This window comes from Canis aureus, chromosome 20, assembly GCF_053574225.1.
Source record: "Canis aureus isolate CA01 chromosome 20, VMU_Caureus_v.1.0, whole genome shotgun sequence".
Taxonomy (NCBI): domain Eukaryota; kingdom Metazoa; phylum Chordata; class Mammalia; order Carnivora; family Canidae; genus Canis; species Canis aureus.
This window is the reverse complement of record NC_135630.1, coordinates 6,841,215-6,863,422: the sequence shown is the minus strand read 5'-3', so window position 1 is coordinate 6,863,422 and position 22,208 is coordinate 6,841,215. Positions and strand designations below refer to the sequence as shown.

General features: G+C 45.4%; 1 protein-coding gene across 16 annotated transcripts in view; it reads right to left on the bottom strand.

The window, feature by feature from the left end:
• The window catches only part of INPP4B (inositol polyphosphate-4-phosphatase type II B), a 711,205-nt gene that overhangs the window by 66,384 nt on the left and 622,613 nt on the right, over positions 1 to 22,208 (bottom strand). For 15 of the 16 annotated variants that reach the window (XM_077860913.1, XM_077860916.1, XM_077860927.1 and 12 more), the window contains 5 exons: positions 14,401 to 14,573; positions 13,389 to 13,512; positions 12,041 to 12,158; positions 7,218 to 7,358; positions 2,203 to 2,300 (listed from right to left, as the gene is read on the bottom strand). In XM_077860913.1, coding sequence (XP_077717039.1) covers positions 2,203 to 2,300; positions 7,218 to 7,358; positions 12,041 to 12,158; positions 13,389 to 13,512; positions 14,401 to 14,573 — 654 coding nt within the window. The remainder of the gene's footprint in view (positions 1 to 2,202; positions 2,301 to 7,217; positions 7,359 to 12,040; positions 12,159 to 13,388; positions 13,513 to 14,400; positions 14,574 to 22,208) is intronic. The other variant, XM_077860918.1, reaches the window with a different exon arrangement.

Here is a 22,208-nt window from a genome sequence, read left to right as displayed (position 1 = left end):
TACACAGATCAGGTTTGGACTTCTGTTATGGAAAACAACCAAAGTAAAATCACGGAATTCTGTGCCATATCCATGACAGCATTGTCTCAAAAATATGTTGACATAGAAGGAAACAAAATATCAGGAAAAACTCAGGGTGTTGAGACAATTGTCTAACCAACAAAATATAATTGGTTTGATGCAAAAGTCCACCCTGTTTTCAAGGATGAAATATATTTACAAGTTGTAAACACACTTAATTATAGTTAATTAGCAGAATATTCTATGAGGCCTCATGTTTTTCAAATTTTTTTGAACTTATGTTCCTGTGAATGAGTTTAAATGACTTGAAAGCAGGCATTTTTAAAAAAATTTCGTATCTCAGACAATAAGTTACTCGTGACTTATACATATTTCAACAAAGACTCATCCACATTTCTTTTTAAGGTGACATGATAGTTTTATATATACAGTATCGAAGTCCTTCACAGACTTTGCTAAGAAACTAATTTTAAATATAATATATATTTTGAGTAACTATGGCATATCATTGGTTCACAAACATTACTATGGAATAGAAATCACCTGGAAGGTTTATTAAACAGATTGTATGACAAACTCAATAAACCTGCAGAGAGGCCTGAGAATTTGCATTGCTAACAGGTTCCCATGTGATGCTGATCCTGCTTGTCCCATGACCATGCTTTAAAAGGACAGAAATCGAGTCATTTATAAAAATTCTGAGAATTAAAAAAAAAAAAAATTCTGAGAATTCCTTCCAAATTTCAGGTGACTCATAAAAAAAAAATTACCCACCTACATCCAAGTTAAAATAAACCTTTTTTCATTAGTTACTTACACAAAATAGTTTTGTTTATATTATTAACTTTTCAAGTAATTAAATTTAGAATTCACAAGTACACTGGCTGCCAAAAAGTCTCCCGTACTTAATTTGATTTTGGCATAAAAAATAATATTTTATGTGAAATAAAATAATTTAAAAACCACAGGTGGAAAAAACCCTGCAGGTGAAATTTTCAAACTATCCATACTTGAACTTACATGTGCCATTATAATATTTTGATGTAAGATTCACTGGGATTCTGAAAAGTCCTAAATGGTGTGTCATGGAAGGCTTTTCAAGTTAAATATAAGAATACAGATGATTGAACACCAATAAAAAATAAATTAAAAAATAAATAAATAAATAAATAAAATCTTAAAAAAAAAAAAAGAATACAGATGAGTGAACAAATTGCCAGTGATTAGATGACACGTAGAGTTTTATTACAGTTTTTGGTTAAAATTATTAAAATATTCCCTACTTTATTAAAACTTAGTTTCTCATCATGTAAATATCTCAATACTTCAACATATTTCTACTACTGATTGATGAGCTCCAAGTACATTTTTGATTCTGCAGTTATGAACTGCTTAAATGTTATGTGCTTAATTTTGAGGGAAAAAGAACTGAACAATGACACAAACACAAACTATTCCAAAGTGTTAAATACATTTGTGTAGGCCTGGATGCCTTAATAGTTTCACATAAATATTGTAATGACTATATTGAATGAATTAGTTCCTTGGTCCATATTGCATTTTATTACCTGTAGAACTTGTATTTTATCTGATTTCCTCCTTGTATTTGTGCAATCTATCAGGTGTAGATTATACACTAGGAAGTTAAATATACATTTTTAAAGATTTATCTATTTATTTATGAGAGACACAGAGAGAGGCAGAGACACAGGCAGAGGGAGAAGCAGGCTCCTTGCAGGGAGCTTGATGAGGGACTCGATCCCGGGGCCCCCGGGGTCACGCCCTTGGCCAAAGGCAGATGCTCAACTGCTGAGCCACCCAAGGGGCCCTAGGAAGTTAAACATTTCTCAAAGTCTTCTTTATGGTTAAGAATTGTATAAAATTTTTATTGAACTCAACTGAGATTTCTAATTATGAGCGCCTTATTTTAGATTTTTGGTATTTTCCAGTGGCACTGAAATTAACGTCCTAGCATGAGCAGCAGGACACGAAGAGTGCAATCAAGGCAGGTGTCAGCCATGCCAACTTGGCAATCAGCCTTCTTGGTTTCAGATAATCTCAAAGTTTCTCTCCCATCCTCACCCCATGCGTCTTTCTCCCATTGACCTCTATGTCTGACCTGTCCTGAAAATCTATAATCAAGAAATTATTACTGTTGCTTTCTGAAAATGGCATACTTACAATCAGGAGGCATCTTTTCCATAAATACTGCGTAATATTCTTTTAGAAGTTCAAAATTTTCCTGATTGATACTTTCCTGCAAAGAGACATCTCCAAACCTAAAAATAGAACCAAGAAAACAGTCATGGGTTATAAAGAAGCTTCTGAAAGTAATAGTTTTTACCTCTCCTTTTTAAGTAGATGGCAATAGTTTCCTAAGGGAGTCTTTTTTTCTTTTTTCTTTTTTTTTAAGCTACACCACACAATGGTTATTTAAATTCACTTCAGTTTCTTCTGGTCCTGATTCCATCAATCCCTTTCCATATGCCAAGCTATTTTAACAATTATCACATGTGGACTGGGATGAAAAAGCACATCTATAACACCGGCTCCTGTGCTTGGGCGTAACTGGTATGCAGTTAACGTTAGCCTGCCTACCTCTGCAGGGTGGTATTTCTGCAGTGTAAAAAACCCTGCCTCTTCTTTTTCATGCCTCCAGTCTTCCTCGTCACTCATGACAGCTGGAGGGAGGGTCCAGGACACTAAAACTAGACACTTGGCTGCATGCAGACTGTACACACTGCCAACTGCTGTAGGCACACATAGACCCTACAGCCTCCAGAGGGTGGAGGGAGAAGGAGAGAGACAGACAGGCAGGGGAGGGCAGAGGGCGATGGAGACAGAGACTCTCAAGCAGGTGCCAGGCCTGGCACTGAGCCCAAGGTGGGGTTTGATCTCACGACCCCAAGGTCATGACCTGAGCTGAAATCAAGAGCGGGATGCTTAAGCAATTGAGCCACCCAGATGCCCCCAACATTTATTTTCTGTCCACAGCGTGAAGGCGGACAGCCTTTGTAGTAGTGCTCTTGCGCCTCTTCAACAACAAACTCTGTGTATATCACTGACCTTGTGTGTTCTTTAAGCATTTCCCAGATTTAAGCTTATGGCCAAGTTGTCTCTGTCGAAAAGGATGGTATGTAAATGGCTTCCAACAGGTATCTCCATCCAAATCTGTATTTCCAGATATCAGTGTAGGTTATCCAGCCCCACTTCAAAGGCAACATAAGCCCAAACTGAATCCACCTCCTCCTTTTGTTTAGGATTAAACACGTCTCCAATATTCGCCATTAACTCAGGTTACAGTCTAGGCACCCTTCTGGATTTCCTCTCTTTTCTCCACCCCATCCTCTACTCATTGATCTTCTCACATGCCTGGCAATTTTTTTCTTCTTTATCTGTAACACCGTCATTATTAGGCGCTTGATAATATCCACTCTTGACTGGATATAAAGCCTCCGAAATATCCAAGCACTACGCCTTCGGTTTCGTCCCCTCTGGTCTATCCTTTACCAGGATAGAATGGTCATGGTCAGACCATTCATTCATTCAACAAATATTTATTTGACATCAACTGTGTGCCAGGAGCTGCACGTGCAGCTGGAGAAGTGAATCTGATGCCTGTTCTTCCTATCAGCTCACTCACACGTCACGGCTGCTTCTCTCCCTGTAAAGACACAGCCTAATCTCCTTAGTTTGGCGTCTACCTTCTCCACAAAGGTTTCCAAAACCCCTTGTGGGAATTTACTTACACTCTTCCCCCTCACCAGCGGCATACAGATGCCTTTGGAACTTTCCACACGCTATCCTCCCTCTACCTAGAACGTCTTCTCTTCCTTGTCTGCTTGATCAATTCAGCCTTCAGGCTTTGTGAGAGGTTCGCATACTCCGTGACACCTCTCTGAGGAATTCCTCTCCCATCCATGAATCACCTTCTTTCCTCCATTATTCCTGCCCCTTCCACATCTTTGCTTATTGTATGAGTTGAACTGCAACGTATTACATGCCAATATGGCTTCCTTATGGGATGGTAAGTTCTTTTAAGACGGGGATCACGTCCACCCATCTTGTTACACTGCATGCTCTCTATGTGTCACAGCTTGGCAGTGACAGGTGCAAGGCCAATGTTCAATATCTATATTGAGTTAAACTTGGAGAATAGGAATACAGACCCAGGACAATCTACTGGAGAGTTTCTCTATGAACTCTGAAATATAATCTTAACTTTTTCAGACATGATAATCAAATGGTATTTTTAAAATATCACCTTGCTGGGGTAATATCATTGTTTTGGACTAAATGTTCGTGTCCTCCCCCACAAAAAATCACATTTTGAAGCCCTAACTCTCAGTAGTTGTGTTTGGAGATGGAGCCTCTAAGGAAGTAATTGAAGTTAAGTGAGGTCATGAGGGTGGGGGCCCTCATCTAATAGGATTAGTGTGTCCTTGTAAGAAGAGACACCAGGGAGCTCACCTCTCTCTTTGTACACAAAAAGGAGGTCAAGTGAACACACAGGGAGAAAGTCAGAGAGTTCTCACCAGAAGCCAAATTGCCTGGGAACCTTGACCTTGGAATTCTCAGCCTCTGGTGTTATGGCGTATACATTTCTGCAGTTTCAGCCACCCAGTCTGAGGCATTTTGTTACGGTAACCCAGAGTCATCAGTACGTGCTTAATTCAGAATGGATACACAAAGCCTACATTTTGGCAATGGATAAATAGGGAGTAAAATATTACAGCTGGATTATACAGCATACCTAACTTGTAGATAGAGGTTGCCTGGTAAAGCTCAAAATTCAGAATCAGAGAAATAAGGTTCAGAGAAGAGCAAGGAAGTGATTGACTCAGATCGGTATCAGAGTGCCGACCTTCCAGCTTCTCCTTTGAGTTTTTCCTCTACTTTGCCATTTTGTCTCCTTTTCAAGTCTAATGTGTCTTTATAACTCCCAGATATGGGATCCCTGGGTGGCGCAGCGGTTTGGTGCCTGCCTTTGGCCCAGGGCGCGATCCTGGAGACGCGGGATCGAGTCCCACATCGGGCTCCCGGTGCATGGAGCCTGCTTCTCCCTCTGCCTGTGTCTCTGCCTCTCTCTCTCTCTCTCTGTGACTATCATAAATAATAAAAAAAATAATAACTCCCAGATATGAAAAAAAGTGTATGTGTGTGTGTGTGCATGGACACACACACACGGACATCCATATGTAAAATATAAAAATATAAAATAAAATCCATATATAAAATATATATATAAAAATATCCATATCAAATAGTCAAGAGAGATAAGAGAGAAGGAAGGGAAGGGATCTTCTATTTCATCCATTCATCTATCTATTTATCCATCTTTTCTTGAGAGAGAGAGACAGAGTGTGAGGCAGGGAGAGGGGCAGAAGGAGAGGTAGAGAGAAAATCTTAAGAAAATCTGATGCAGCGCTCAGTGTCATGACCCTGAGACCGAGACCTGAGCTGAAATAGAGGGTTTGAAAATACAACGGTAACTACACGGCTAACTCTTCCTAGACAAGTCTGTAAATGGGAACTCTCGCATCTCTCTCAAGACCATACTCACAGGCCTTAACTTATTAATTCAAGCCCCAAACACTCTGTAATCCACTGTATCAAAGAAGAGACAATTAATTTAGAGTGCTGTGGGTTTTCACCCCCCAAATTGAATAATTTGCATCCATAAATATCCTTCACCTCGACCATTTGGCTTGCTTATGGGACGCATGTGTATAGACGACTAAAATATAATCCGACTTCAGGTACTGACATGCAAAAGCGCTCAATTACCCAGGAAAACTTGTACAACACAGTGAACAAAATTATATTCTGATTTATGCATACTATAAGAAAAGAGATTAATGGCTTCTACGCGATTTGAAATTAAACCTGAAATACAGAGCTGCCACCTAATTCTGTGACTGACAAGTAAGAATCATGAAAACCTATGCTGTCCAGGAAATATCTTTTGGATAAGCAGGAGAGAAGGCAAAATCATTGGAAGAGGACAGATAAAGACAGGCACCTTGATCACCATTGATTTTTTTTTTAATCACCATTGAAATTCAAGAGGACTATAAATGTAGTGGCGTCTTTAATTTAGTATAAGACGTTGGTACAAGATTAAGACACACTTAGCAAGTCATGGCAAAGAATATTCTAGGTGCCTTTTTTTTGAAGATTTTTTTATTTATTTGTTCGAGAGAGAGAGAGAGGGAGAGAGAGAGGGAGGCAGAGACACAGGCAGAGGGAGAAGCAGGCTCCATGCATCGAGCCCAACACAGGACTCAATCCCGGGACCCCGGGATCATGCCCTGGGCTGAAGGCGGCGCTAAACCGCTGAGCCCCCCAGGCTGCCCTGCTCGGTGCCTTTAAACTGGAGACATTGGGAGGGTGAGTTACAGACAAGAAAGCATTTAAAAAAATTATTTTTAAGAAAGCATTTTAAATATAGAAGAGTATCAACCTCTCCCAAAGTCCTGCCTGCAGGGCACCGTCTCCAGCCAGGCCTCACAGCAGGATGGCGGCTTCTTTCTCCAAAATCTTTTCAAAATGTATTCTACGAACTTGAAGTCTCATGCACATTTTCAATAATGTCTACATGTGAACCACTTAAGATACAGAAGTAATTCCTCCATTCAAATAAATGTGTTTGACAGCAACTCATGGGACTATGTACAAACACGTGCGGCTGGACTGGCAGGTAATTACGAAGTGATGTGCTAACGTCTCCTAAGAACCACTGCTTTATGTTGGCAAATTGAACACCAATAAAAAATAAATTTATTATTAAAAAAAAAAAAGAACCACTGCTTTAGTAATCAAAACAAAAGGGGATAAAGGACTGTGCTCTAGGTCCAGGGAGTCGGACACAACTCGCTGAGGTCACAGTGTTGAGGCGCCCGTGAACGCGGACAGTCCTCCAAGGGGACGCGCACACGGCACCTGCAAACACGAACGAGCCGCTGCACGTGGACAATCCGGCCCTGGCGTCCACACTCCCCTCTTCCCTTTGCCACGCTTACGTCGGAGGTGGGCCAGCAATCGTGAACCGTGGGTTTTGTCTGCTGCGGAGCAACGTGGGACGACACGAGGGGAGAGGCCAGCTCGAGCCCTTCTGAGCCCCGCCCGCAGCCCGCAGGGCAGGGTCCTAACACCTGGCCCGGGCCACGCGGCACCCCCCCCCCGGCCCGGCTCACCTGTCCGCCAGCGTCTGCTGTTCGTTGATTCCGACGTTGAAGAGCACGGGGTGCACGTGCAGCAGCTGGCCCTCCCTGACCGGCGGGGGCAGCACCTCAAACATCCGCGCTGGCAGCTTCACCTCCACCACGTAGTGCTCGCTGGGGACAGCAGAGGACAGAGAGGGGACGCGGGGCTTACTCCACTCGCCCTATGTCCGCGTCGGCAGAAAGAAGCATCTCGCGGCTGGAACACAGAGCCGCTGCGGCTGTCGGCTGCTGCCTCCTTTCCGCTACTAAGTCACGCAATGGCCCTGTCCTTCCCTTCACTCTGAAGTGACCCGGCGTGGACAACTATTTGCATTTTTAGAATTTTTCTCCATTACTCTGAGCGCCTTTAGAAAAGGGAGGACGTCTAGTTCATTCGTATACCGGGCCACGTGCAGATGAGACTCAACAGTGATTTTCTTAATTATTTTTAAGACCTAGTCAGTCTCAAGAATAAGAGAAGTACTTTAATGATGGATTTTTTCAACACAGTGAAACGAGTGAAGCAAATCAAATCATTTACGATAGTTTTGAGCATGGCCTGAGTGTGGTGGCTACTGATGAGCCTCCCCGGTGGTGACGGCGTGATGGAAATGGAATGGTTTCATTACTTAAGATGCAGCCTTTGGGGGTTCCTGACCATTTTTGCAACAAGAGCTTTTTTTTTTTCTTTTTTTCCATTGGAAATTTCCAGTAAAAATTACCCCTCATGTTCAGTGCTGAAAATTTAAATTAGGATTCACAGAACATGGTCAACAATAGCTGCTTGTGTATTTTTAAACTTGACATCTTCTGATGCAGTGTGAACCGACTATTGAAATGTGGAGAGTTTTGCTCAGAATTTATGAAAATCCATGTGTTTCTGGAGCTATATATAGTGCCGGGATGGCAGTATATGTATTGGGAAAAGAAGCACAGGACAATTAGTGAGGCTCTTTGTGAAAATATTCTTAGTTTTCTAGCATGACAATCCTGACGCGTACTACGCGGTACAACGGACTCTGAGATTTGCTCCTTACCTGGGCTTCGGACAAGAGAACCAGGACATACCGTGAATCCAGCAGGCAGGGATCTTAGCGCTACCCCCACATGAATGGACACATTATCCTTCTTTTTGAAACTGCTCTCAGCGCCCCTAACAAAAGCCTGGCTCACAGAGGGCTGATGTTTATTTATTCCAAGTCTTTCAAGACTACGAGAAGAATCCATGAGTCCGCCCACGTGTAAAGGTCGAGCTGAAGGTGAAGCATTATATAATGGGTCACGATGACTTTTTGTCAGCTCTGTTAAATCATCAGCAACATAAACTCATCCACTTTAAGTATGTATGACTCTGAGTTTTAGCAAATGTATGGAGCTGTGCAATCCTGAGTATAATCCAGTTTCAGAACATTTGCATCACCCTAAAAAAAAAATCTCTCAAGCCTGTGTGCCTGCTACCAGCCCCGGGAAACCACTGTTCTATGTTCTATCTGCAGATTTTTCTGCTTTCCATATTTCATGTAGACGGGATCACAGAGTATGTGGTCCTCTGTGTCTGGCGTTTTTCATTTAGCTTCATGACTTTGAAGTCATCAGACAGCAGCATGTTTCAGGAGTCTGTTCCCTTTTATTCCTGGGTACAGCACCTTATTGCATAGATACACCACGTTTTGCTTACGTACCCACAAGTTGATGGCTGCTTGGGATACTTCGCAGCTGGACTGTTATGAATAATGCGTTCGTTCTTCTGTGGACATATGGGTTCATTTTCTCTTAGGTACATACCTAAGAGTCATATAGTAATTTTTAGGTTTAACTTGTTAAGAAACTGCCAAATTGTTTCCAAAGTGGCAGCACCATGCGACATGCCCCCCAGCAACGTGAGGGTTCTGGGTTTTCCACATCCTTGCAAACACTTGTGATTGTCTGACTTTCTGATTATGATGATTTCTACTGTGAGTGAAGTGGTATCTACTTGTGGCTTTAACTTGCATTCTCCTAATGACTAATGATGTTGACTGTGTTTCCATATGGATATAAGCCCCTGATAATAGGTCTTATCTGGCAAAATATATAATCAAATCTTTGCCCAATTTTAAGCTGGGTTTTTTGTCTTATAATTGTTGAGTTGTCAGATTTCCTTATATATTCTGGACACAAGTATTTTATTTTATTTTATTTTATTTTATTTTATTTTATTTTATTTTATTTTATTTTATTTTACTTTACTATTTTATTTTATTTTACTATTTTATTTTATTTTATTTTATTTTATTTTATTTTATTTTATTTTATTATTCTTTTTGGACGCAAGTGTTTTATAGGATGTATGATTAGCAGGTATTTTCCCAATCTGGCTTGTCTTTTCATTTACTTAATGACATTTTTGCTCCTTCAAAGTTTATGATTTTGACTAAATTCTATCCATCAAATTGTGTATTTTATGAATCTAGAATTTTGGGTCCTATCGAAGAACTCTTTCCCTAACCCAACTTGGAAATATTTTCTCAAAAAAAAAAAAAAAAAAAAAAAAAAGAAATATTTTCTCCTAGGAGGTTCATAGTTTTAGCTTGCATTTAGACCAGTGATCCATCATGAGTTGGTTTTTTGTGTATGATGTAAGTTGAGGTTCTAAATGACTTTTCCTGCGTATGGATAACCAATCGTCACAGAAACATTTCCTTGAAAAGACTCTCCATTCTCTATTGGAGAATGGCACCTCTATTGGCTTTGGCACCTTTGTCACTAATCGATTGACCCTAAAGATAGTAGTTTATATCTGGGCTCTAAAGTCCGTTCCATTGATCTAGATGTGTGTGCTTATGCCAGTACTTCATTATTGGGTCTTCATTATTGTGGTTTTATATTAAGTTTTGAGATCAGAAAGCGTAAGTCTTCTTTTGTCCTTTTAGAAAATTGTTTTTGGAATTCTGGGTCCTTTGCATTTCCATACAGATTTTAGGTTTAGCTTGCCAATTTCTGCACAAAAGACTACTGGGATTTAGACAGCAATTGCATGAATCTATAGATCGGTTTGTGGAGAACTGCCATCTAAACGATATTGAGTATCCTAATCTGGGAACACGGACTGTCTTTCTGCTTATCAGATGTTATTAATTTCTCTAAGCACGATTTTGCGTGTTCTGTGTACAATTCTTAGAGTACTTTGTTAAATTTGGCCTGATGTAATTATTCTTTTGGATGCTACTGTGAAGGAAATTGTTGTCTAAATCATTACTGTTTCCAGCAACTTTTCAGGAGTGTGCTTTTTTTTTGCTTTCCAATCCAAATCCAGTCCGTTTCCTCTGGTGGTGAACCTGCTGGTCTCTTCAGCCTGCGTTGCCCCCGTAAAACTCTGCTGACGGAGCTGGGTTCCACGGGAGCGACTCTGGGCAAGAGTGCCGCAGACACCAAACGTCTGAGCCAACGTTCACTGCTTTCTCATTAATAAGTACTTGTAAGTTCGTGTGCACAGTCGACTTATCTCCTTAGTCTCAAGGTGGCTGTTTTAGACAATTGTGTCCAATTGCAACGTCGCTCCAAATCCTGGAGACAGGACTTGCTAAGCCGCTCACTTTGCCATCCTAGGAGTTCCACTCACATCTGCTTCACAGCTTTTGAACTCAGATCCAGCCTGCAGACTCCTCAGGAAAAGCGTCTGTACCCTGCCTATGCAAAATGGCCCGATAAACTTCCCCTATCAATCGCGATAGAAATACCAGGTTCCCACTTTTGATAATCCCCACAGTAATACGGAACGGTACTATTTTCCAGGTGTGTGTATGAGCACATTTATTCTTCTTTCTTCCAATGCACAGAAAATTAAGCATGAGTGCACAGATGAAATATTTAGTTCCATGAGGATATTTTTTTTTCTTTATGTATATGAAATGGTCACCTTTCATTCAATCATGTGTCCCTGAGCATCCTTCATGCAAAATATAGAATATTTGTTCTAAAATATTCAAAATATAGGATCATCTGTTGACTACAGACAAGAAAGCAAGTGAGTTTGGACTTTTACAATAACTTACTTCTTTCTCCATCTCTCTCCAGCATGAGGAGGGCTTTCTCTTTCGCATGCTCATATTTTTTCGCTGTGATCTAAGAATGTTTCAAATTTCAGATATCCTCATGCAGCATTTAAAAGCGCTAGTGCCAGAATGGTCACCATTTGGTGGACTTGTGACTGAAATGATTTACCATGGAATATAATTCTTCTGTTGGAGGTCTATTTTACACGCCATCATTTTTCTTAATTATTTCTGATATTTTGCCCATCATTCGCTGACCTTCGATGCTATTTATTTAAAACCATTCTCAGAAATCTCAGTCTGTGAGTGAATTGTCAAAAATAATTAAGAAAAACGGCGGTATATGGCCCTGACACAGAAATAGATCTTTTCTAAAATGTTGCTGCTTTTAACAGAATTTAATATAAAGTCACTTTAAGAATTATGACGCTATTAACCAAATGATTCCAGCAAAAGTAAAAACACCCGGAGCTTTGGACTAGATAATAAGAAAGAGAGGAATGTTCTTCTCATGCCTGCTGTTCTTCTAAATTCCTCCTATTTCAGGGGGGAGCCTTACTATGCTCACTTCGCTACCACAAAATTTACACACGTTCGTGAACCTTCTAGAAGCTTTTCAAGATCTTCCTGTTATGGCACCTACATTCATTTCTCACTAAGTAGGAAAAAAGACAAAAGAAAAATGTCCAAACCAAACCTTAATTCTCCTTGGCTCCTCTGTCAAGAGTTAAGACAAATATCTAACAAAGCTTGGTCTCATTGGAAATGGGCACCACTTACCGCCTTCCTGTTATAACTGGCAAGACATCATTGGATTTGGCTTCGATGATTTTAAATGCAACTTTCTTCAAATCTGAGATGCCAACAGCCATGTCCTCCAGCATCCCGATTTCATCACCTACATGCGGAAAAGGTGCGTTGTTGCAAACTCACTATTTAAAGAAAATGTCACTTGGTACTATACCTCCCTGCTGGGATTTGTTCGAGCGCTTTAGTGAATGAGTTTCCGAATGCAGTGAATATACTCTAAACACTTCTCCTCGGAGGCTGAAGGCTTTCAGCAGTGAAATAACCATTTCAGTGGACTCCAGCAGCCCAAGTACCCTTTGGGGGAGAGAAGAATGGGCACACTTGCTGGAAGTCTACAGGGAAGTTTTAACTCCTTTATGAACTGGAGTATCATGCAGCTCTCTTTCCACTGGCGGGACTGATATTTAATTTCTAGAAACAGAAGTAGATCCACAATACCCAGTACAAATGTAACGCAGGCCACATATATGATTTCAAATTTCCTGGTGGCCATATTTTTAAAAGCGCAAAATTTATCAAGGTAAAATTAATAATATATGTCGCTCTAACCCAGCATGTCCCAAATATCATTTCAGTTATAAATCAATGTGAAATTATGAATTATTACTATAAAACAAGTTTTTACTCGTCTTTGAAATCTGGTGTGAAATTGGAGAAGGAAAACATGATATGGTCTCATTCATTTGGGGATTATAAACAATAGTTAAAGGGAATAAAGGGGAAAGGAGGAAAAATGAGTGGGAAATATCAGAAAGGGAGACAGAACATGAGAGACCCCTAACTCTGGGAAACGAACTAGGGGTGGTGGAAGGGGAGGTGGGCACTTGATGGGATGAGCTGGGTGTTACGCTGTATGTTGGCAAATTGAACACCAATAAAAAATAAATTAAAAAAAAGAAATCTGGTGTGCATGTTAAGTACACGTTGATTTGGACTAGACACATTTCAAGTGCTCAACAGCCACACCAGGCTTTGTATTAAACAGCGCAGCTCTAGACAATACAGAGTTGGGACTTTAAAAATCTAGTCATTGAAACTATGTTGGCAAAGGGCTTTTCATATTAAAAAAGCCAGATGGCTGCTCAGGGCTCCATTACTCCTACTCCATGAGATAATCTATAATTCCATCCTCAAAAAACGGGGTAAGAGTACAGTTACAAGGTGAATGAATGCAAAGGACTGAAAGTCACGTTATTTCTGTAATGCCTGATGTCATTGAGGGTTATTCCTCATTTTTATGGTTAACCACAGAATCTGTGGATCAAATATCCTGATGCGTGAGACGGTGACTGTTAACAGGTACTAAAGCAATACTCACTGTAGGTACTCAGCAGTCCTTCATACTGTACCACCAATCCCACGGTGTGAAGCTGCTGCAGAAAGCCAGGGTCATGCAAACTCGTGTGTAGTTTGATGATAAAACCACACACCAATCCAGCAAGCTACAAAAAAAAAAAAAAGAAAAAAAAAAAAGGAGGAAAAAAAAACCCCAAGAAAGTCGTTGAAGAAATTGGGATCAGCAAACTTTAATTGAAAAATATTTAAGATTTCTGAGGCATCACAGATTTATTTATTTTATTTATTTTTCTATTTATTTTTATTTTTTTGGCATCACAGATTTTTTTTTTTTTTTTTTTTTGGCATCACAGATTTAATGACAATTTTCAAGTGTGTGAAACAGCCATGAGCTAGTGGGGGACCCGGACAGTGTGGTTAAAAGATCCCTTTTTAGAAAAGAGTCTCCTTTCCCCCGCGTGCGTGTCTATAAGACTCGGCTGTGGCTGTGGGTGTAAAACTATCTTTTCACAAAGGCATATCCATAGGTTCATGGGACTCACAAGACCAGTATTCCCTTTATTTTGTTCTATGTTATTGTACTCTTTGTACGTGCACCAGCAAGTGTATGCCTGACACAAGCAATCACTGGGACAGCCGTCGCGATGGAGGCCGGCTCCATGTCACGGCGTAGGCTTGGTCTTGCTAAACCTTGCCCGTAAGCATTACTACCCTACAAACTTATTTTATAAACAAAACCGAAGAGAGATCATTATGAGGCCCCGTCCTGGGATTCTAGAGGGAGCCGAGTGAATGGGAGACTGCAAAGGCAGCTCTTGGCCGGCCCCGGCACCACGTCGGTGTGCGGCAGCCACCCCTGTTCCTCCGCTGGGCGCTGTGAGCCGACCCCGGTGGTGACGGGGTGGGCGGCCTTCTCTTGCGCCATGAGCAGGACACACGTTCAGAGACGTGGCCACCTGTTTGCACAAACACGTACTTAAGGCCTCCCTGGCCGCCCGACAAGGTCCCCGCGCCGCGCGACAAGAGGCACCTACTGCTTGGCTGAAGACGACGTCCCTCCTGAGGGTGAGCATCAGGCACTGGGGCAAGCCGGCCGCGAGTTCCTGCAGGAGCACGAAGGCCAGGGACTGCTTGGCTCGGTTCACCACTTCTCCCATGCAGTCCTTGAGGGCACAGATGAGGGGACACAACTGCTCGTACCAGTCCTCTGCGGGGAGGGAGGGGGGGTCAGAAGGGGCACAGATGCCCGTCGTGGGGGACGGCGCCCATTTACCACTCCTATCAAGGTGTGCCTACTAGCAAGGATTCGCAGCAGTTGCACCTGAAGGGCTCCGAGGGCAGCGCCCCCGACTCCAGGGGCCTGCGGCCGCCCGCTGGCTCTCCGCGGGGTGCACTGCGGGGTGACCGCACTGGACTCCCCCTCTCCGTCCCGTCACCCGCAGTCCGTGCCGCCTGTGCCCTGGTGGACGGTGCCGCCAGGCTCTTCCATGTGGAGGCCACGTCTCCTGGTTCCTCTACGGTCTCCACTTGGGGAGCACTGGGCCAGTTCTACTCTTGCAGAAGCCACCAGACAGTCGCCTCGCCCTCTGCCTCCATCACTTCTCGGTCTCCTCTGGATCAACTACTCTCCCTTTCCTTGCAGTCACAGCCTACGGGAACCCTTTCTCAACAGCGTCCCCCGAGTCCCCGGAGGGGGCTTCCTAAGCACTCGGAATCCCGTCCCATCATTCACCCCCTCGCTGCCCTACTTTAAAGATCTTAAAAACACGAAAGCGTTCAGAATGAAGTCCTCCCAAAGCACAAAACAGCCTCCATTATCTGACCTCGGCCTCCTTGTCCAGCCTCACTTCCCACAACATCCTCACTCGCAGTCCTGAGTCCCAGGTGAACTGCAGAACGCGATTTCCCCAGACCTGTCCTGAGCTTTCACCTCAGCCTGTTTGCAAATCCCATCTCCAGCCCCGGAGCGCACTCCCTCTACGTATCCTCCTGACACGCTTCCTCTTCTCTGCACACTCAGCTTAGGACTTCCACCTGCAGGAAGCCTGCGGCTCCACACCCACGCTCACTTACTGAAGTTTGGGTTACTTACTTTTGTGCCCACGATTCCTTTTTCTTACTGTTCTAGAACTATCCACACATTATTTGCTCTGCAAGAAAGGGAGCTTATGGACAGTAAGGAATTCATTTTTTAATCCCCGAACCTAGCATAGAGTCTAATATATATATATACATATATATGTATATATATATATCAGATATTCAATCAGTTTCAATTGAATGAGTAAAGTTACAATAAATATAACAAAAGAGATTGAAGATCTAGATAAATAAACATGACAAAATCAAGTTTTTGACAATTCACATAGGTTTTCTCTAAATCAGGATACAAAACCGGAACCGTCTTGAGTTTTTTGTACGTCTGGATACGTAACTCGCTTCAAGTACATAATTATGATGTTGGCATATGATACAGACACAAGTTATATTTTAGTTATTATTTTGGAAATCGAGACCTGGATAAATGTCAGATACGTTCTGGACTGTGTGACAACCCCTTAACATATAAATAGGTTAATAGTAGTATGACAAAGAAATTTAGTAGAAAGGAAGGTATGCTGAAAAATTAATCCTAATTCAGTATTTGAAATGATCCGATCTCAGCACAAAAGCGTAGGCTTCACCGTGAATGATATAAACGGTCAACAGCCAGCTAAGACCTTGGAAGAGTCATGGCGAACGATAAAAAGAATCGTGATCACACCTGCGCCGTATCTACCGTCACGTCGTAATTTTACGTTGTGTTGTGATAGGACCCAATGAAATAAACCCAAATGGTTGAAAGAGTAATGAATGACCACAACCTAATAAAAAGATGAGCTTCTTCTTAATATTTTACGTAAACGTTTATGCGACGCTCTAATGCAAAATACATTCGGAACGTTGTGAGTCATCATTTAAAGATATTGTAGGATTACGCGTTACGCAATGGGAGTAAACACCAGCGAAAGGGGCAAGGGATGAAGGCCTAATGAATCCGTAATCACGTAACGAAGGACTCACTTGTGGGCAGCCTACGTCAAAATCTGAACAACGGTTCATTTTAAACAAATATCGAGAAACTCCTGAATTTTACGTCGTTGGCACAGGTGAAAGGGCACGTGACGGCGCGTCGGAGGCCATCCAGAAGCGATAGTCCTTATGCCTGTGTTTTGCCGTACTTGAGTCTTTAGGTCCCGTTCTCCGCCACTGTCATCGTCCCAATACGGACGTCCCCACACACGCTGGTTCACTGACACACACGCATATCTGCTCGGAAAACAAAGGCGGCAATAAGTCGACCCAGGGCTGCATCTCCAGACAACAGACTGCAGAATGCGCGGATTCCGTGCTTGGGGCTGCGGGGAGCGGCTGCCGCTGGAGCCCCTGCAACGGGAGTAGAGGCGGGGCGGTGGGTGGCGCTCCTTGCTGGGTGCCGCCGGGCTGGCGGCTCCTCCTGGTTGGGAGGGGGTGACTTCAGGGCGCGCCTGCATCTCTTGCCGGACCCCGGGTGGCAGTAAGGTTCGGGATGGCTCTGGGGTTCTTCACCTGCACCAGGACAGCGTCCTCGCCCACTGCGGGGCCTAGCCTCACGCCGACGTCACCGGCTGAGCCCTACTCGAAGCTGCCATCGTGTCGCCAAGGAGGGAGTGTGATTTGTGGTCTCAACAGAGTGGAGCTGGGGCGCCGGGCGGGCTTGCGGGCAGCATCCGCCCTGGCTGGGGTCACGATGTAAGCCCCCCCGGCCCCCGGCCCCCGGCCCCCTGCTCACTCTCACGTACCCAAGGGAAACCTCTCGAAAAGAAAGCACAGAGTAAACCTGAAGCCTGTTAGACACACTGATCTCGGAGGTCCCGGAGCACGAGCGGCTGGCCCAACGCTAACAGCACGCGGGGCCTCGTTCCCCAGAGCCGTGTCCGCCTCGGCCGGGGGCCAGTCCCGGGTAGCACCCGGCGGGCGGGCGGGGGGCAGGCGCCGGAGCAGGGGCGCCTCGGGCTCGGCGGCGGGAAGCCACGGGCTTCTCTCCCAGAGGGACAGCCGCAGCCCCGGGCCCGCGGTGGCCGTCACAGGCCATGGCCTACCCTCTGGGCCTCGCGCTTCAGCTCCTCTAACTTCAACTTTCACTCTTTGTACAAACCACCCGCACCCGCACACACTCACACACACACTCACACGCACACACGGCCACCGAACCAGCCCCTCCCGGGCCCAGGGCTTGGCGTGCGTGCACCCCCGGCCCCCCGGCCGGGGCCCCGGCTCTGGGCTCCCTCCAGTGACAGGGGAAGATGCAGGAGGATGAGTCTGGGTCTCTGTGGGATGTCGCTGGAAGCCCCCGAGCCCGACTCCAACAAGCAGGGCCCTTCCTCAGGGAAATGCGCAAGGCCTGGGGCTTGGCGAGGGCCTAGCCTGGGGTCAGTGGCCTGGGGTTAGGGGTCTGGGGGTCAGCGGCCTTGGCGTCATCAGTCTGGGTCAGGGGCCTGGGGTCAGCAGCCTGGGGTCGGTGGATTGGGGTCAATGTCCTGGGGCCAGCAGTCTGGGGTCGGCGGCCTGGGGTCGGCGGCCTGGGGTCAGCAGCCTGGGGTCGGCAGCCTGGGGGTCAGCAGCCTAGGGGTCAGCGGCCTGGGGGTCAGGGGCCTGGGGAGTCGCCCAAGGCCGCCACGCAGAGCCCACTAGCCAGCCCGCCTCTTGCTCCTGGGTCCCCCGAGGCCCCACTGCCACCACCCGCAGGCCACCCGGAGCTCGGGCCCGAGGACGCTCAGGCTCCCCGAGAGGCGGCAGAAGCCGAGGGCCGCGGCTACAGCAGCGCACAGAGCCTGCCTTCCCTCGGCACCGGCTTCTTTTCAGGCCTTTGGGCTTTGTGGCTCCTGTAAGGTAATGAGCTCCCCGCAAGCTCGCAGCCACCGCTCTCTGTGTTATCACGACTTTGAGACTCGGAAGGGAAGGAAGCTGAAGGTGTGCAGGCTGTTACTCTGCAGAGAGAGAAGAAGTGGGCCCAGCTTGTAGGGTTGGCTCGCGAAGCAGATGCTCCAGGGGAAGCTGAACCCCTCGGGCGGCCTCAAGACGGCGACGATCCAGCCCCTGAGATCTGGGCCGACGCGGCGACAGGGCCTCCGGTGCCCCCTCTAGGCTGGTGTGGCAGGCTTTGCCCTCTCTGCTCCGAGTCCTGGTTGCCTGATGGAGCTGCGTCCTCCGTCACCCGCACACAGCTGCCAGGGTCCCCTCCGAGGGCGGGCCCCGTCGTGCCGGCGCGATCCTGCAATGTGGATGTCGTGACTTGGGGGTCAGTGAGGAGGCTTCCTCTCTGGGCAGTTCACAGCTGAAGTCCTTTGCAGGAGTATAATCCAGGTGGCCCACCTTGGTCACAGATCCTGGACACCTGCCCACACGGGGCCCCCCAGTATCTGCCCCCCCCAGCATGTAGGCTAATCAGGTAATAGATGAATAATCAAGGAAAGAAAAGTGCCCACTGAGGTCCGGCTGCCTAGTATGTTCCTCTCCGCTCAGAACGCCCTTGGAGCCCCCCTGGCCTTGCCCATCTTTAGCATCTCTTGGCTCTGGCCCAGGAATCGAAAAGTCGATCTGTATTATATTTAACACAGGCTAGCCTGTCTTCCTTTTATCATTTTCCCTCCCTTCTTCGCTGCCATTGTGAGAAACACAGTCATTTGTCAGGTCAGAGAGAACCTTTGGGAAGCGAGGTCCTATGGGTGACACAGACTTGTCGCCCATGGAGCCTGTTCTCAAGGGGTTTAAAATATAGAAGGGAAACTTAAGAGCTATAAGGCAATACCTACCTAAAGGAATACCTACCTAAACTTATCCTCCTAAAGGAATCGGATAAGTGCCACCAAAATTGGGACCACGACAAAACGAGCTTAGAAGGAATAAGAGTCTAGAGGCAACAGAGTTCATCTCCGCGGGGAAGATCGTAGTCATTCATGGTGTGTTGTGTATTGAATATCTGCACGCAGGCCCATGTGGATGGGGTTCAGGGAGGCTGCATGGCCGGCAGGTAGTGAACACCCACAAAACAAAGCTTTGTAGGAACAGTCTGAGAGGGGTCCCTGGTTGGATGATGTCAAGTCCCACAGACAGATTCCATAAACTGAGCGAAGGGTGCCGTTGAGGGACTGGAAGGGAGGAGGCGGGGGGCTGACATTGGGGTCGCACTTGGATAAGGCAGGAGCACAGTGGAAATAATGTTGAGCCTGAAGCTAAAGGGGGGAAAACAATAATAATAATAATAATAATAATAATAATAATAATAATAAAAAAACGTAGTGGGCCGTCGTCATGGCAGGGAGAGGGAAAGAGGTGAGTAGGGGTAGGGAGGGAAGAAGGTACTGACTCTGCGTGAGCAGAGAGCCAAAAGCTGAGAGGCAAGGTCAAATCCAGAAATAACGGGTATCTGGTAGGCCAAATGGAAACAGGGCTAATGGTGACCGTGCAGGGAGAGTCGTACAGACGGCAGGGTGAGCCTCGGAGAAGTCCTAAGGCCCCAGGGGTGCTCACGCAAAGGACAGACACGACTCTTAAGATGTGATCATCGGAGCGCCCACCGAGCTACGGTGCAGGGTAAGGGGCTGCTCTTGGCCCCTTGCGGCTGCGTTAGACATTGGGTACTGCTCAACTCCAAGCAGGCGGCTAGAAGCACAGAGGCAACCTTCTCTTGTGTCAAGGGAACCTGGTTTGTTTAAACCCTGCCAGCCCGAGAACACGGAGCCCTAAAACTTTCCGATCCCGCTCTTAGAGAGATAGCAAAGGAAACGCGTCAACCAGTGTTCCGGTTAAACTTCTCATTTTGTAGCACGAAGTTGAAAGCCTTCAGCAAATTCTGCTAAGACGGTTTCCAGGAACTAAATCCATTCATCCAACAAGCTCTGCGTTTGTTGTCGCACCTAAGTTTCGAATTGGGGGTTATGATGAGCCTGGGGGAGTCACCCATGCATATCCATTGGGCGTATTTTGTCTTTTGGCCTTAAAAAAAAAAAAAAAAAAAAAGCTGTGGCCTCAGGACTCTGGCCCACAAACGTGCGGGCATTTAAGGGCTGCGTGGGACAGAGATCACTGGGTGACCTGAACCCACCAATGCATCTGCATCCTTGAGCTCCTGTCACTTAAATTTTGTGCAGCCTCTAGGACTGAGAGGAGACAGGAGCGGATGTGGAGTGGACTCAAGCCTGGTTAGAGCACAGGCATCCAGAGAAGGGAAGTGAACAAGCCGAGTCCAGTTCTCTTTTTTTCTTTTTTTTTTTTGAGTTTCTAGCAAACCTCAAGGCCGCTGGGATATAGTGCCCCATTGTCTTCAATACTCTCCAAATGCAACAAAGCCTCACGTAAATGGATGTAAGTGCTAAGAAAGTAGGCAAGTCGACCAAATACCTCGTAAGCGGGACTATCGCTCAGGCCCTTCCATCCATATGCCTCAACGTTCCTACACGGGAGGAGATATGCATCCTTTTTTTTTTTTTCCCGTTTTTTCCTCTATCTCCGTTTCATTGTGGGTGTGAGCATCACCAGATTTATGATAAAGCCAAGCAATTTTTCAAGTGTAATTTATCAATACGTGGCAATTCTTAATTTCTGCCCTGAGGTACGATCCCAATAATAAACCATGAAGAGATTTCTAAGGGATTGATTTTTGTAACGTTATCTCATAATATCCCTAATTAGTGTCTAATAAAAGTTAGCATTTTGTTAAAAGGGTGACAGCAAAAAAAAATGATCCGTGCAGAGTAAGATTAGTGATGCTTTCTCCTGGAAAGGACAGAAGCAGGGCAGCGCAGTGGTTAGGAGAGCAGGCTCCCGGCTCAGACCACCAGGCTGGGAGGAGGCCAGGCTGCGCCACTGGCCCGGGCCTGACAGCGCACAAGTCATTGGACTTTCTACTTCTTCATCCGTTAACTATGTTATGAGTGCAAAAATTAAATAATACAGGCAATATTTTTAAAAGTTTCCAGCACACACACAAAAAAATAAAAATAAAAGTTTCCGGCACATATTAAGCACCGCCCCCCCATGTTAGCTTCTATCTTAAACAATTACTACAATAAGGAAGTGATTTTTCTATGTCATCCGATGTCTTGGACTTTCTACTTCTTCATCCGTTAACTATGTTACAAGTGTTCCAAGAATTAAATGATACAGGCAATATTTTTAAAAGTTTCCGGCACATATTAAGCAATCCCCCCCACCCCAATGTTAGCTTCTATCTTAATTACTACAATAAGGAAGTGATTTTTCTACGTCATCCGATGTCTGCCCACCTGGTAACATGGGTCGCTCACCTCCTCCTCCTCCTCCTGTCCTAGGGCCGAAGATGAGCTGTGCGACCTCCAGCTAAGACCAGCTCCTCTCTCCGGACACAAGGTCTCCTCTCCTCTCACCTCCTCCCAAGTATCACTCAAGCAATTCCCTCCCCTTCCTCCCACATTATGGGTATTTCCTTTGTTGCCGGCATTCCCGTTGGCACACAGACACGCCGCTACCCTCCCAGCTTTAGAAACAACCTGTCCTGACCCTCTTTCCCTCTACAGCTTCCACCCTATTCCTCTGCTTCCTTTCACGGTGACACTCCTCAGAAGCCTTGTCTACACCTGCTGTTTCTGGTGGTTCTTCTTCTTTCTCTGCCTCTTGACCACTCCACCTGGGTTTTGTCCCTCTTCACTCCAGGGAATTCTCGCCAACGTCACCAGTGACTTCTACACCGATAGATCCCACTTGAGCTTTCCGCAGCATTTGCCATGCCGGTCACTCCCCCTGGAACACTTCTCCCCACTTCTCCCCCAATTCTCCTGGATTT